Consider the following 13,773-nt stretch of genomic DNA (forward strand, 5'->3'; position numbering starts at 1 on the left):
TAAATTTTGACAATGGAGCAGATCCTGAAGACAGAGAAGCTGGAGATTGAACTTCAATCACCTGAGGCCTTTACCAACTTCAAACACTTTGGCTGTGCTGCTTCGAGGCATCCTGCAGCAATCATTCGGTCAGAGAATAACAAACTCAGGTACTGCATACCGGGCTGAGCCCCTAGTGTACTCGATGATCAGGGACGCCACGTCATACCCAGAGGTAATGGACATCTTGAAAGGCCAGTATCTGAGAAAGGTAAATGAAGTTAATGCAAGACACCTCCTGGTGACCTGAAAACAGCAACCTGGGGCATTGAGTGCCAAGTATCTCCAGACCCTGCAAACCTTTGGATGGGCCTGTGAATACAAGGCTGTGATGGCTGCAGAGAACACGTAGGACCTGATTAGAGTTGCCTATATCGCAGACATCAGATCCAATTACATCCGTTAGAGACTATTAGAGCAAGGTGAGCTCAACTTGCAGAGGGCGGTCTAATTGACAGACACATTGGAGGTGGCCCTCACGAAAATTAGGCCTACTTAGCCACCTTCCCCAGGCGCCGCCAACTTGAGACATATCCCATCAGTGACCCAACCATGGCCGCTGTACTCTGTGAGCACCTGAAATGCTCTTTCTGTGTTGCCTGGGAAGCATTCAAAGAAACGCTGCCCAGCGAAAGATGCAGTTCTTGCTCCAGCTGCGGGAAGAATGAGCACTATGCAAAAGTGTGTAGATCCAAACCACTCCTACCCAGCAGTGCCACGTGCCGACCATGGAGGCTACCATCTTGAAGACCGCCATCCCTGGGAACCAACAGCACCACATGCGAGTCATGGGGGCTGCCATTTTGGGAACCATCTTCAAGATCCAGCAGTGCTGTGTTCAAGCAGTGGAGGCCACCATCTTGGACGCCGCCATCTCCTAGCCGAATACATGAATGCTCCACTGCATCAACAAGCAACAACCTTTCATTGGCCTCCATGACGTTACACCAAGGTAGTTCTCATCAACTCACCAGGTTAATGATAGACGTGCAGGTAAACGACCACGTGACAAGTTGCCTGTTCGATAGTGGGAGCATGGAGAGCTTCATCCACTCTGACATGATGCAGCGCTACTTCCTCACGGTAAGATCGGTAAGCCAAAAGGTCTCCTTGGCTTCAATGTCCTATACAGCTGATGTTTGCAGCCACTGAATAGTGACCCTGACCGTGTGGGGTATGAACTATAAAGACTTCAAACTCCTAGTGATGTTGCAGCTTTGCGCTGTTGTGCTACTGAGACTGGACTTTCGATGTCACCTTAAAAGCGTGACAATGGGGTATGACAGGCCCCACCCCCCACTCACCATCTGTAACCAGCAGTTTTTAAACCACCCACTAAGCTCTACCAGCAACTACCCTTCAGCTATTTCCAACCCACCCCCCCATCCCCACCACCACTGCCTCCAACCAACAACCTAACTGGCCAGTGCGCACGACCTGCGGACTCTCCACCCTCAAAATCACCCCTCCACTTCTGTTTGTCAACCTCACCCCTGACTGTAAACCCATTGCCACCAAAAGTAGACGGTACAGTGTCGGGGACAGGGCCTTTATTAGGGCAGAGGTACAGTGGCTGCTCAATGAGGGGATCATTGAACCCAGCATCACCCCTTGGAGAGCACATGGTGGTGGTGAGGAACAGGGAGTAAAGCAGAATGGTTATTGACTATGGTCGGACCATTAATAGATACACACAGCTAGATGCATACCCCTTCCCCTGTATATCTGACATGGTGAACCAAATCGTGCAATATTGGATATTCTCCACCATTGACCTAAAGTCGGCATATCACCAGCTCCCCATCCGCCCAGAGGACCACCAATATACAGGTTTTGAGGTGGATAGCTGCTTTTATCATTTTCTGAGGGTTCCCTTTGGCGTCACCAGTGTGGTCATGGTCTTCCAGTGGGAGAGGGATCACTTGGCCACTTGGCCACATTCCCATCTGTGGCCATGACCTGCAGTACCATGATGCCAACCTCCAAAAATTCCTCAGACTGCCAGACTCCTCAACCTCACATAAAAAAAGGCTAAATGCTTATTTCACACAACCCGCCTTGCCATCCTTGGCTGTGTTGTTGAGTACGGAGTCATTGGTTCTGACCCTGACTGCATGCGTCTGCCTTTGGAATTTCCCCTTAAAGCTCTGAAAAGGTGCCTGGGCTTTTTCGCTTACTCTACCCAGTGGATCTCCAACTATGTGGACAAGGCCCGCCCCCTCATTAAATCCACCTCTTTTCCCCTTACACTAGATGCCCATGCAGCCTTTAACTGCATCAAGTCAGACATTGCCAAGGCTACAATGCACACCGTGGATGAATCCACCCCATTCCAGATGGAGAGTGAAGCATCCGATTTCGCTCTGGCTGCCACACTTAACCAGGTGGGCAGATCTGTCGTTTTCTTTTCCCACACCCTCCAGGGCCCTGAAATTTGGCACTCCTCTGTCAAAAAGGAGGCCCAAGCCATTCTTGTGGTAGCACTGGAGGTATTACCTGGCCGACAAACAATTTATCTTGTTGACTGACCATTGTGCAGTTGCATTCATGTTCAATAACCAGCAGTGAGGTAAAATCAAAAGCGACAAGATTTTGAGGTGGAGAATTGAACTTTCCACCTACAATTATGATATCTTGTACTGGCCTGGAAAACTCAATGAGCCCCCAGATGCTCTATCCCGCAGAATCTGTGCCAGCCCATAAATTGACCACTTACAAGCCCTCCACAATGATCTCTGCCACCCTGGAGTCACCAGGTTGTTTCACTTTGTCAAGGCTTGCAATCTGCTCTACTCCATTGAGGAGATCAGGTCAATGACCAAAAACTGCCAGGTCTGTGCGGAATGCAAACGGCGCTTCTATCGGCCAAACAGAGCGCAGTTGATAAAGGCCACCTTTATCCTTTGAATGACTGAGTATTGATTTCGAAAGGCTCCTCCCCTCCTCGGACCACAGGGTGTATTTCTTCAATGTCATTGACAAGTATTCCCAATTTTTGTTTTCCAATCTCTTGCCCAGACATGAAAGCGGCTACAGTCATAAAGGCCCTACGCAGTCTCTTCACCCTGTTTGACTTCACCCTGTTTGACTTCCCCTGCTGTATTCAGACCGGCGGTCTTCTTTTATGAGCAATGAGCTGTGCCAGAACCTGCTGTTCAGAGGCATTGCCACAAGCAGGACCACCATCTGCAATCCACAAGGGAACAGGTAGGTGGAAAGGGAGAACGCCACAGTCTGGAAGGCCACCCTCTTAGATCTGTGGTCTCAGGTCTTCCTGTCTCCCCCTGGAAAGAGCTCCTCCCCAAGGTGCTCCACTTAATTAGGTGTCTCCAATGTATTGCCACCAGTGCCACACCACATGAACGAATGTTTTCATTTCCTAGGAAGTCCACTACAGGGACCATGCTGCCAGCATGGCTGACATCCCCAGGGCCGATCCTACTCCAGAAACATGAGGAGTCATAAGTCTGATCCACTATCCTCCACACCAACCTTCCAATATGCCTATGTGGCATATCCTGATGGGCAAGAAGACATGGCCTCTGATAGGGTTCTGGTACCCCACACCCCTTTCACCTCTTGCCATCCATGAAGCACCAGGGTCATGGCACATTACCCCAGCCCCAACGGATGGCATGCCAGACTCGACATCACACACCCACCAAGCCAATGCCGACAACTGCATACAGGTGCCCCAGACTGTCCAGGACCCCATCGCTGCACTATAGTCACAGCTGGTACACTATGACAGTCACAGAGGCAAATCAGACCATCCGAGAGACATGATTTGTAATTGTATCTAATGTTTTTTACCCTACCAGTCTCTTTTTAAAAGCAAGGGGTGAATGTGGTAAACCACTGTCAGTATTTTTATCTGTCAGAGCACACTCATTGGCCGACTCTACCTGTGGCTCCACCCACAGACTGCTGAATAAAGATGACTGTTCCACAGCCCCCTCCCCAGCTCAGGACAATTGACCAGCAATTCTATTGTGAATAAAAGCCTGTAAGTTTTGCATAACTTCCAGTCTTTTGGAGTTATTGATGGTGCATCAGTTTATCCCACTGAGACAGGGACAAGATGATGGGAAAAGGCAACCGTGGTTGACAAAGCAGGTGAGGCAGCTAGTTAAGAGGAAGAAGGAAGCATACATCAGATTTAGGAGGCAGAAAACAGGATGGGCTTGAGAGATATACATGGTAGCCAGGAAGGAATGTAATAAGGCCTTGGCAAGTAGGATTGAAGCCCTCAGGCTTTCTATGCTTACGTGAAGGATGGTGAGTGTGAAGGATAAAGAAGGCAACATGTGCCTGGAGGCAGATGAGGTTGGGAAGCTATTAAATGAAGACTTTGCTTCATTATTCACCAAAGAAAAGTGTATTAAACAAGGTGAGGTCAGAATAGAATAGAACAGGCTTATGCTTTGGACCATGTTCAGATTAAGAAAGAGGAAGTGCTGGATTTTATTAAAAACATTAGAATTGATAAGACCCTGGGACCGGTTGAAATATATCCCAGGTTGCTTTTGTAAGGGAGGGAAGAGATTGCTGAGGTATGAACAATGATCTTGTGTCCTCCTTGGGCACAGGGAAGTTGCCGGAGGATTGGTAATTGGCAAATGTGGTCTCCTTATTTAAAAAAAGGTAATAGGGAGAATCCAAGGAATCTTTTATCAGTGGTGGGCAAACTATTGGAGATGATTCTTAAGGACAGGATTTTCTTTCAAAGCTTGCAGAGGGATCTGGACCAACTGGAAAAATGGGCAAGAAAAGGCAGACGGAATTTAATAAAGACAAGTGTGAGGTATGGCATTTTGGAAGGACAAACCAAGGTAGGACATAAATAGTAAATGGTAGGGCATTGAGGAGTGCAGTAGACCCACTTAAAGTGGGTCACAGGTAGACAGGGTTGTAAAGAAAGCTTTTGGCATATTGGCCTTCATAAATCAAAGTTCTGAGTACAGGAGTTGGAATGTTATGGTGAGGTTGTATAAGACATTAGTGAGGCCAAATTTGGAGTACAGTGTGCAGTTCTGGTTGCCAAGTTACAAAAAGGATATCAGTAAGATTGAAAGAGTCCAGAGAAGATTTACTAGGATGTTACCGGGTCTTCAGGAGTTGAGTTACAGGGAAAGATTAAACAGGTTAGGACTTTATTCCTTGGAGCATAGAAAAATGTGGGAAGATTTGATAGAACTTTACAAAATTATGAAGGCTATAGACAGAGTAAATACAAGGAGGTCTTTCCACTTAGATTAGGAGGGATAAATATGAGAGGACATGCTTTAGGGTGAAAGGTTTAACCATAACCATATAACCATTTACGGAGCGGAAACAGGCCATGTTGGCCTTTCGAGTCCGTGGGAACTTTTTCGCTCAGAGTGTGGTGGGAATTTGGAACGAGCTGCCATCTGATGTGGTAAATGTGGCCTCACTCTTAAGTTTTAAGAATAAATTGGATAGATGCATGAATGGGAGGGGACTGGAGGATCATGGAATGGGTGCAGGTCAGTAGGGCTAGTGGAATGATGTTATAGCACAGACTAGAAGGCCCAAATGGCCTGCATTCTGTGCTGTAGTGTTCTATGGTTCTATGATTTATGACAAAATGTACAGTACCATCTTCTCAGGGATAGTCAGCATTGGCTTTGTGAAGGGAAAATTGTGCCTCACAATCCCCAGTCCAAATTGAGTTTTTTGAGGAGGTAACAAATTAAAGTGATGAAAGTAGGGTAGTACATGTGGTCTACATGGATTTTAGTAAAGCATTTGACAAGGTCCCCCATAGGAGATTCATTCAGAAAGTCACGAGGCATGGGATCCATGGAAGCTTGACTGTGTGGGTTCAGAATTGGCTTGCCTATAGAAAGCAGAGAGTAGTAGTGGACAGAAAGTATTCTGCCTGGAGGACAGTGGAGTTCTGCAGGGATCTGTTCCGGGACTCCTGCTCTTTGTGATTTTTATAAGTGGACAAAGAAGTAGAGGGCAAGTTTACAGGTGATATGAAGGTTGGAGATGTTGTGGATAGTGTTGAAGGCTGTCGTAGGCTGTCGACAGGATGTAGAGTTGGGCGAAAAAGTGGTGGGTGGGAAGGCTTAGTTCTGTTTGGAGGTCATTGATGTGTTTAACTCTGTTATCATACTGACTTAAAAATGTTTACAATATCCTGATAAACATGGGAGACAGTTAAACTCCACTGGTTAATGAACATGCCAAGAAATAATCAATAGTATTACGTAGCATAAAAAAATGTACATATTTGTTTAATTGTTAAAAGAGCTTTCAGACTGGAAAGGGATTACAAAGGCCCCAGATTATGTTTGCACTTTACTAATACTAGAATCTGTTGGCTGAGGGAATAAATGAAGTTCTACGCAGATTAAGAAAGGATCACAGTAGAATGATTGTTTCTGAATTTTTAATGGATTCAGTGTGGCATGAACTTTACAATTCATATCCTCTGTATATTTTAGTTGCAGCTTGGATGTGAATTAACCAAATAACTTTTAGTAAATTGATTTCAATATTTTTTTTTATTTGTAACTCTTTATTTAGCTGTCTTGTTCATAGGTATTTCACAGTTGTTAGAAAAACTGAAATTATGAACCATTAATGCCATTCTTGGTTTGGCCACTAGGAGCTACCATGTTGTACTTGCTTTCAATTGTACTCAGCATTGTTCAAATAAGACTATTGTTGATTCGGTCTGAGATTTTTAGGATCCTCAACCACAAGTTATTTGAATGGTTCAGACTGCGTCCTGGTCAGAAGAGTCTTCAGGTAAAAACTAGCAGAAAGAATCATTTGATCAGTTCCTAATCCTATATGTGTAATCCTCACCTACTCACTTCTTAAAACGTTTTTATAACGACTTTGACCAAATTGTTATAATGACTTGATTTCTGTGGCCAGGATCCATTTCCGTCTGAGTACATGTTTGCAAAGTCATCTGATGTGAATCTTTGATGGAAAATGATCATCGAACTTGGTACAATTCTCGGAATTTCATCCACTCACAGTCTGCCAATTCAGTCTGAATGATGCCGTTAATTTCTGACTTGAGACCTGCAAAGTCAATAGACAAAATGTATGGCGTAAACTGATCTTAAAAACAGGAGTGATTGGGCTCTCGAAAATAAAATGTTCGAACATATGACGAGAGTCTCCCTTGTAAACGGCTTCACAATGACTCTCTTTCATTGCACCTTTCAAGACGGATATAATTGGAACAAGTGAAATCATTACAAATAATTAGTTACATTGACGGACTAAGGAAATCAAAAAATGGTGGATGCCTAAAACCTACAATAAACACCCCCAGGATTTTTACCGATAAAATTGTCTTGGTTTCAAAAAGAAGGTGCTAATGTTTAGGAGACCCTGTGAGTATTGAATGAAAACAGTGTGAGCAGGTCACGAGTCATTTGTGAAATAAAAGTTAACCTTTCAGGTAGAAGTCGCTCACTCAGTGTGTCTTTCCAGAGATGCTGCTTGGCCTACTGAGGGTTTCCGGTAGTTTCTGTGTTTTTAGTCCTATTGAGAGCCGGTCTCCCAGCCGTCGGCACCCTTTTGAAGCGACTGTGCTAGTTTAATACGCACGTTGAGCTTGAGTATTGTTTTCCGATGCCAGCTCGCTTGCAACTTGTTTGAGCGGAGCGGGGCCGGCAGAAGTTTCTGCTGGGTCTCAAATGGTTTAAGAGTGAACTTTTCAGCCCAGCTCCTATCCCCTCGATTGGCGGAAGTGGGTCACATTTAGGGAGTGTGGTGCACAGATCTAGTCCTTGGTCCCAGATTGCACTGCGAGGGTGTGGACCTGTTGCCTTTTTTGTGTCTGTTTTGTATGTGCACACTTCAATGGCGCTGAGGCGATCCAGGACTTCGAAGGAAAGTAAACCAAATGAATTGAAGTGTTCGCCGTCTGTCGGCACCATGCGCTGGAGGTTGCGGCTTGTCCTGCTCGGCTGCCTAATCTTGCAATGCCCGGCAGCCATGGACGAGTGTTACGACGAGAATTCACGGTCTCAGCGCTGTATGCCAGAGTTCGTCAACGCCGCTTTCAATGTGACTGTGGTGGCTAGTAACACTTGCGGCTCCCCTCCAGAAGAATATTGCGTCCAGACCGGAGTGACGGGGGTAACCAAATCCTGCCACATCTGCGACTCCAGCAACCCCCGGCTTCAGCACGGTGCCGTCTACCTGACCGATTATAATAACCAAGCTGATACCACTTGGTGGCAAAGTCAGACGATGCTCGCCGGAATCCAGTACCCTAATTCAATTAGCCTGACTTTGCATTTGGGTAAGTTTATCTTTCCCCTTTCTCTTTCCCTACCACCCCCCCCCCCCCGAAATGAAACCCATGATTTGAATTTTAAAAGATGTTTGTGAAATGCACCAGATCCCTGAAACGATTTGTAACCGGATTACTACGCGTTTATATTAAAGAAGTCGGATGCATTTTAGTTACGCAGTCAGCAGCCTAATTGTTAACACTATAAATACTGCAATTACATTCCGATCACAGTTTTGGGGAATTCTAACCCCTCTCCTCCTGTTTGTGCTAAGATGGAACGGCAGGCAAGTCCTGTTTAAACGGTGCAGAGAAAGAGAGGGAGAGCTTTAAAAAGACGTGGGTCGGTGTTTAATTGTTAGAAAACTTAGCCAGCCATTTGGTCGACCCTTTGAAGCGAATATTCAGGTCAGGAGGAAGTGTATGAAACACGAAAGTGTGCAGAAGCCGTGAAGGAAGTGTTCAGTCGGTTGATGGGAACTTTCAATGTAAAACATCCCAAGTGTGTTTAAACTGACACCGTCTCTCCCGATCTCATGATAAGTGGCCACGGTGCATCTGGGCCGCGATACGTTAGTTTCCCGACCAGTTTTACGAGTGGAATTAGCTCGATGCCCTCAGGGTGCAAGATTTTAATCAGCCTCGCGGTCTTGAACGCCTTTCAGTACGCTTGAACGACGAGAAATCTCATGGTGGGATTTAAGATCGGGCAATAGCGGCATGTTGCTTTTCTTTCTCGCTTACACTTTCTTCTTGCGAAATATTTTTAAAAAAAATCATTTTCTGCTCCAAGATGGCGCAGTTTGTGAACTCCATTAAAAGTAGCAAGTTCTGTCGATAAGTGAGATGTGGATGGGAAGGAAGGGGATTTCGTGTGGCCGCCGCTGGCCGGGCCAAAAGGGAGAGGTCGCTGAATTTTTATTTCGGGGAGTGCCGATGGATTGCGGTCGGCACCTTATTGAGGATTGGATTAAAGGAACGAAATAATACAAGAGAGGGGGAGGCGAGGGTGGGGACTTCAGCTCTTCAACTGAACCAGCGATAGACATTCTCCCGCCGCATATCCGCGCTGGGTGATGTTTCATTGGTTCAGTGGATTTACAGTAGATGGGCGACGTCTCCTGGACTCGGTTCTCACGCTGCTGGTCATGCCTTTTCCCAAGACACATCCTACTTTGGTGCGATGTGAAATTGGATTTGACGGAGTGTTCTTTTGCATTCCGCGAAAGGACTTTGAGAATTTCAGGTGAAACGTTGATTTACAGGAAAAGTTAAAGTGGGCGAGTTTGAACAACTTCAACTGACGCAGCCATTGCCATTTAAATAAAATCGCATCTTCATGATCACTTTAAGAATATGGTAAAACTGACATTTTAAATGTCGATTTTGTATCAAGCAGACAATTACCCACCAAATTGGCACTTTTTTGACTGTCTCATCGCACAGGGGAGTTGGTGTAAAGGAGAGGCTCCCACTTTTAAAAAAATTCTCATCTCGAAGAGATTTGCAGTTCTCGACGCGCTCCCTCTAACATAAGGACTAAATAATAATTCATTGTCTAACCATTTTACCCTCCCCTTCCTCTGCATTAGCAAAAACTTAGATTGAGATCGATTCTAATCGTCATCTTCAACCTGTTTGATCTCACCACTGTAGTGTTAAAGCTCGAATGCGAAGCATTACTTTCATTCATTTTACATTAAAAATTCTACAAATCCATTTCACAAATTTCTGAGAATATTGACCAATTCTGTTTTTGCTAAATGTGGTGCTCTGTGCTTGATGGTGAGCCGATTGCAGTGATCAGAAGAGAACATACTGTATGTGAAAGGGCAGGAAATAGTATTTGCAATTGTACAAATCAAAAATGATTTCGTTAGAAGGTAAAACCTAAAACTAACATTTGATTGTACAGTTGCATGATTTAATTTGGTTGCACTTTGAAAAAGACTTGATAACCACAACACCAGATCTTTGTCAATAGAATAAAATCTCCTTTTTGAGCAGCTCCAGTCAACTGGGTTCACTGCTGACCTTTGGGTACTCCCTGTGAAGTTCACGCATTCTTTGTGTGACTGGGTTTTTCCTGGAGGCTCTAGTTTCATGGAGACATAGAACATTGCAGTACCATACAGGCCCTTCAACCTATGATGTGCTGACTGATGTTAACCTATTTCCTTCCTCATACCCATACCCTTCTACCTTTTTTTGCATCCATATGTCTATTTTAGAATCTTTGAATGTCCCTATTGTACCAGCATCCACCACCCCAGCAATGAATTTCAGTCACTCACCCACTTTTTGTAAAAATTACCTCCTGACACCTCCACTCACCTAAAAATAGATGTCCTCTGGTATTTGCTATTGTTGCCGGCTGAGCATCCTGTCTAAGCCCCTCATTACTTTATGTACCTATATTAAGTTACCTCCCATCCTTTGCATGCCACATAAGACATGTTCTCCAATCAAGGTAACATCCTTGTAAATATTCTCTACACCCTCTCTAAAGCATCTTCATCCTCCCTGTAATGAGGTGACCAAACTGTAAACAATACTCCGTGTCGACTATCCAGAGTTTTATATAGCTGCACTATTACCTCAAGGCTCTTGAACTCAGTCCCCTGACGAATGAAGGTGAATACACTGTATGCCTTCTTAATAACCCTATCAACTTGCTCATGGAAACATTTAGCATGGAAACAGGCTGAGTCACATTGGCCATCACACCACCCAACAATTTATGTGAATTCTGAATTTTTAAAAATTCTCCCCATATTCTTCAGATTTTGCCACTTACCTACACCCTAGGAGCAACTTGTAGTGTTCAGATGCACATATTTGGGTTGTAGGAGGAAACCCACACAGTCACAGAGAATGTAAGCACCTTACAAAGGGCACCCAACATCAGGATTGAACTTTGTCTCTAGTGCTTGAGGCAGTGACTGTATTGATGGTGCCAAAGTTCTGGTACATGCTTAAGAAATGCTGGTTGGCTATTGTAAGTTGGCCTTGGAGTAGGTGGGTGGCAAGAGAAGCAGGGGTGTTAGCAAAGTTGATGGGACGCAAGTCAGAATAAATGAATGCTTGACACAGAATCATTGGGCCAAAGGGCCCACTTCCATGCTTTATGACTAAGAGAAAATAAAAACTGAAAGTTCAAGTCCTTTGTGCCTTGTAACAGAAAAAAAAAGCATCATATGTAGAAAAGAAATTCTGCTTAATTTTTTTCAACTCTAAGGAAATAATGAATGATATAGTTTTGTAATCCTTTTGTATATAATCTGGATCTCAAGTTGCCGACGGTTTGGACTGGTCTTTGTGGCTGCAGGAGTGCTGGAGGCAAATACGTGGATATTCAGTGATTCTGGGGGGACTCTGCTTTTCTTTCTCTGACTATAAGGGGCGCTGGGCATTTTCTACTGATGGCAAATCTTTGCCTTGCGCAGATTAAAGTCATTTTGTGTAATATTACACCTGTTTTACTACATGACAATAAAGGAATCTTGAATCCATTCTGGAGGACAATTGGAATACAAGTAGAAAATTTGTTTGCTTATCTGTTTACAGACCAACATGCAGAGAAAAATGTTTATTCATGGATTAAGCAGGGAGGTAAAGTTATAAATTGAGAACAATTTAGTCATTTGGTACAAATTTGTTGTTAGGGAAGCCACTTTTAATCAGTAATAAAAAAAACTTTAATTTTCGCTCAGTGGTGTAAATTTTTAATATTTATTTTGGTCCTGCTGGCTTGTTTCTCTGTTTAAATGAGTAGAAAATAACATCAGTTTGCACAGTTGCAGGTATGATGGGTTTGAGGTTTCTGTAAAATCTCTTTGTGGACAATCAATGTTGCTTTTGTGATACAGTTTGAATCCATAGCATCCTATTCTTGGCCTGCAAACTTGTACAGTTCCCATTTTGGGTTTGGGTAAATTGACTGGCGTTTGCAGATTGATTAATTGTTACTCTTCCTGCTACGTCCACCAAATCTCATGTTTGAAGGATCTGGCATTGCCATTGTAAAACAGCATCTTGAACATTTGCAAGCTCTTTTCCAGTTAGTTGGATAACAAGAGATATTCTGAGTGACTTGTGTGAGTCATGAATTAGTATTTGTTTTCAATGAAATGGATGTCTTGCTGTGAAAGGCACAGGAAACCAGGAACAAATACTGTTTGAATTGGGATGTTTCCTGTTGCATTAAAATTAATTCAGGTTTTGTTTACTTAACAGTGAGACATATAACACTGTAAATAAACCACTTCTTCATTTGGCAGTTCAGAAATTGTAATGGAGATTAATTTGTTTTATATACTACATTGTCAATATTATTTATTTTTTATACATATGTATCTTCTTCTTTGGCTTGGCTTCGCGGACGAAGATTTATGGAGGGGGTAAAAAGTCCACGTCAGCTGCAGGCTCGTTTGTGGCTGACAAGTCCGATGCGGGACAGGCAGACACGGTTGCAGCGGTTGCAGGGGAAAATTGGTTGGTTGGGGTTGGGTGTTGGGTTTTTCCTCCTTTGCCTTTTGTCAGTGAGGTGGGCTCTGCGGTCTTCTTCAAAGGAGGTTGCTGCCCGCCAAACTGTGAGGCGCCAAGATGCACGATTTGAGGCGTTATCAGCCCACTGGCGGTGGTCAATGTGGCAGGCACCAAGAGATTTCTTTAGGCAGTCCTTGTACCTTTTCTTTGGTGCACCTCTGTCACGGTGGCCAGTGGAGAGCTCGCCATATAACACGATCTTGGGAAGGCGATGGTCCTCCATTCTGGAGACGTGACCCATCCAGCGCAGCTGGATCTTCAGCAGCGTGGACTCGATGCTGTCGACCTCTGCCATCTCGAGTACTTCGACGTTAGGGATGAAAGCGCTCCAATGGATGTTGAGGATGGAGCGGAGACAACGCTGGTGGAAGCGTTCTAGGAGCCGTAGGTGGTGCCGGTAGAGGACCCATGATTCGGAGCCGAACAGGAGTGTGGGTATGACAACGGCTCTGTATACGCTTATCTTTGTGAGTGCAGTCTCTTCAATCTGAGGTGCCTGCAAGCTCACACCAAGACACAAGAAAAACTTGTCCGTGAACTACTCTTTGCAGACGATGCCGCTTTAGTTGCCCATTCAGAGCCAGCTCTTCAGCGCTTGACGTCCTGCTTTGCGGAAACTGCCAAAATGTTTGGCCTGGAAGTCAGCCTGAAGAAAACTGAGGTCCTCCATCAGTCAGCTCCCCACCATGACTACCAGCCCCCCCACATCTCCATCGGGCACACAAAACTCAAAACGGTCAACCAGTTTACCTATCTCGGCTGCACCATTTCATCAGATGCAAGGATCGACAATGAGATAGACAACAGACTCGCCAAGGCAAATAGCGCCTTTGGAAGACTACACAAAAGAGTCTGGAAAAACAACATATGTATAGAACACACACAAACACACGCAT

The 13,773-nt window shown here is 44.6% G+C and overlaps 1 protein-coding gene across 2 annotated transcripts in view; it reads left to right on the forward strand.

Annotated features, from left to right (window-relative positions):
- The first annotated feature begins 7,810 nt into the window (after positions 1-7,810).
- The window catches only part of lamc1 (laminin, gamma 1), a 192,152-nt gene continuing 186,189 nt past the window's right edge, over positions 7,811-13,773 (forward strand). Inside the window, exon 1 of one of the 2 annotated variants that reach the window (XM_069938200.1) lies at positions 7,811-8,338. In XM_069938200.1, the coding sequence (XP_069794301.1) occupies positions 7,894-8,338 (445 nt within the window). In that variant the 5' untranslated portion in view covers positions 7,811-7,893. The remainder of the gene's footprint in view (positions 8,339-13,773) is intronic. The other variant, XM_069938198.1, reaches the window with a different exon arrangement.

The sequence above is a fragment of the Narcine bancroftii genome, chromosome 5 (assembly GCF_036971445.1).
Source record: "Narcine bancroftii isolate sNarBan1 chromosome 5, sNarBan1.hap1, whole genome shotgun sequence".
NCBI classification, from domain to species: domain Eukaryota; kingdom Metazoa; phylum Chordata; class Chondrichthyes; order Torpediniformes; family Narcinidae; genus Narcine; species Narcine bancroftii.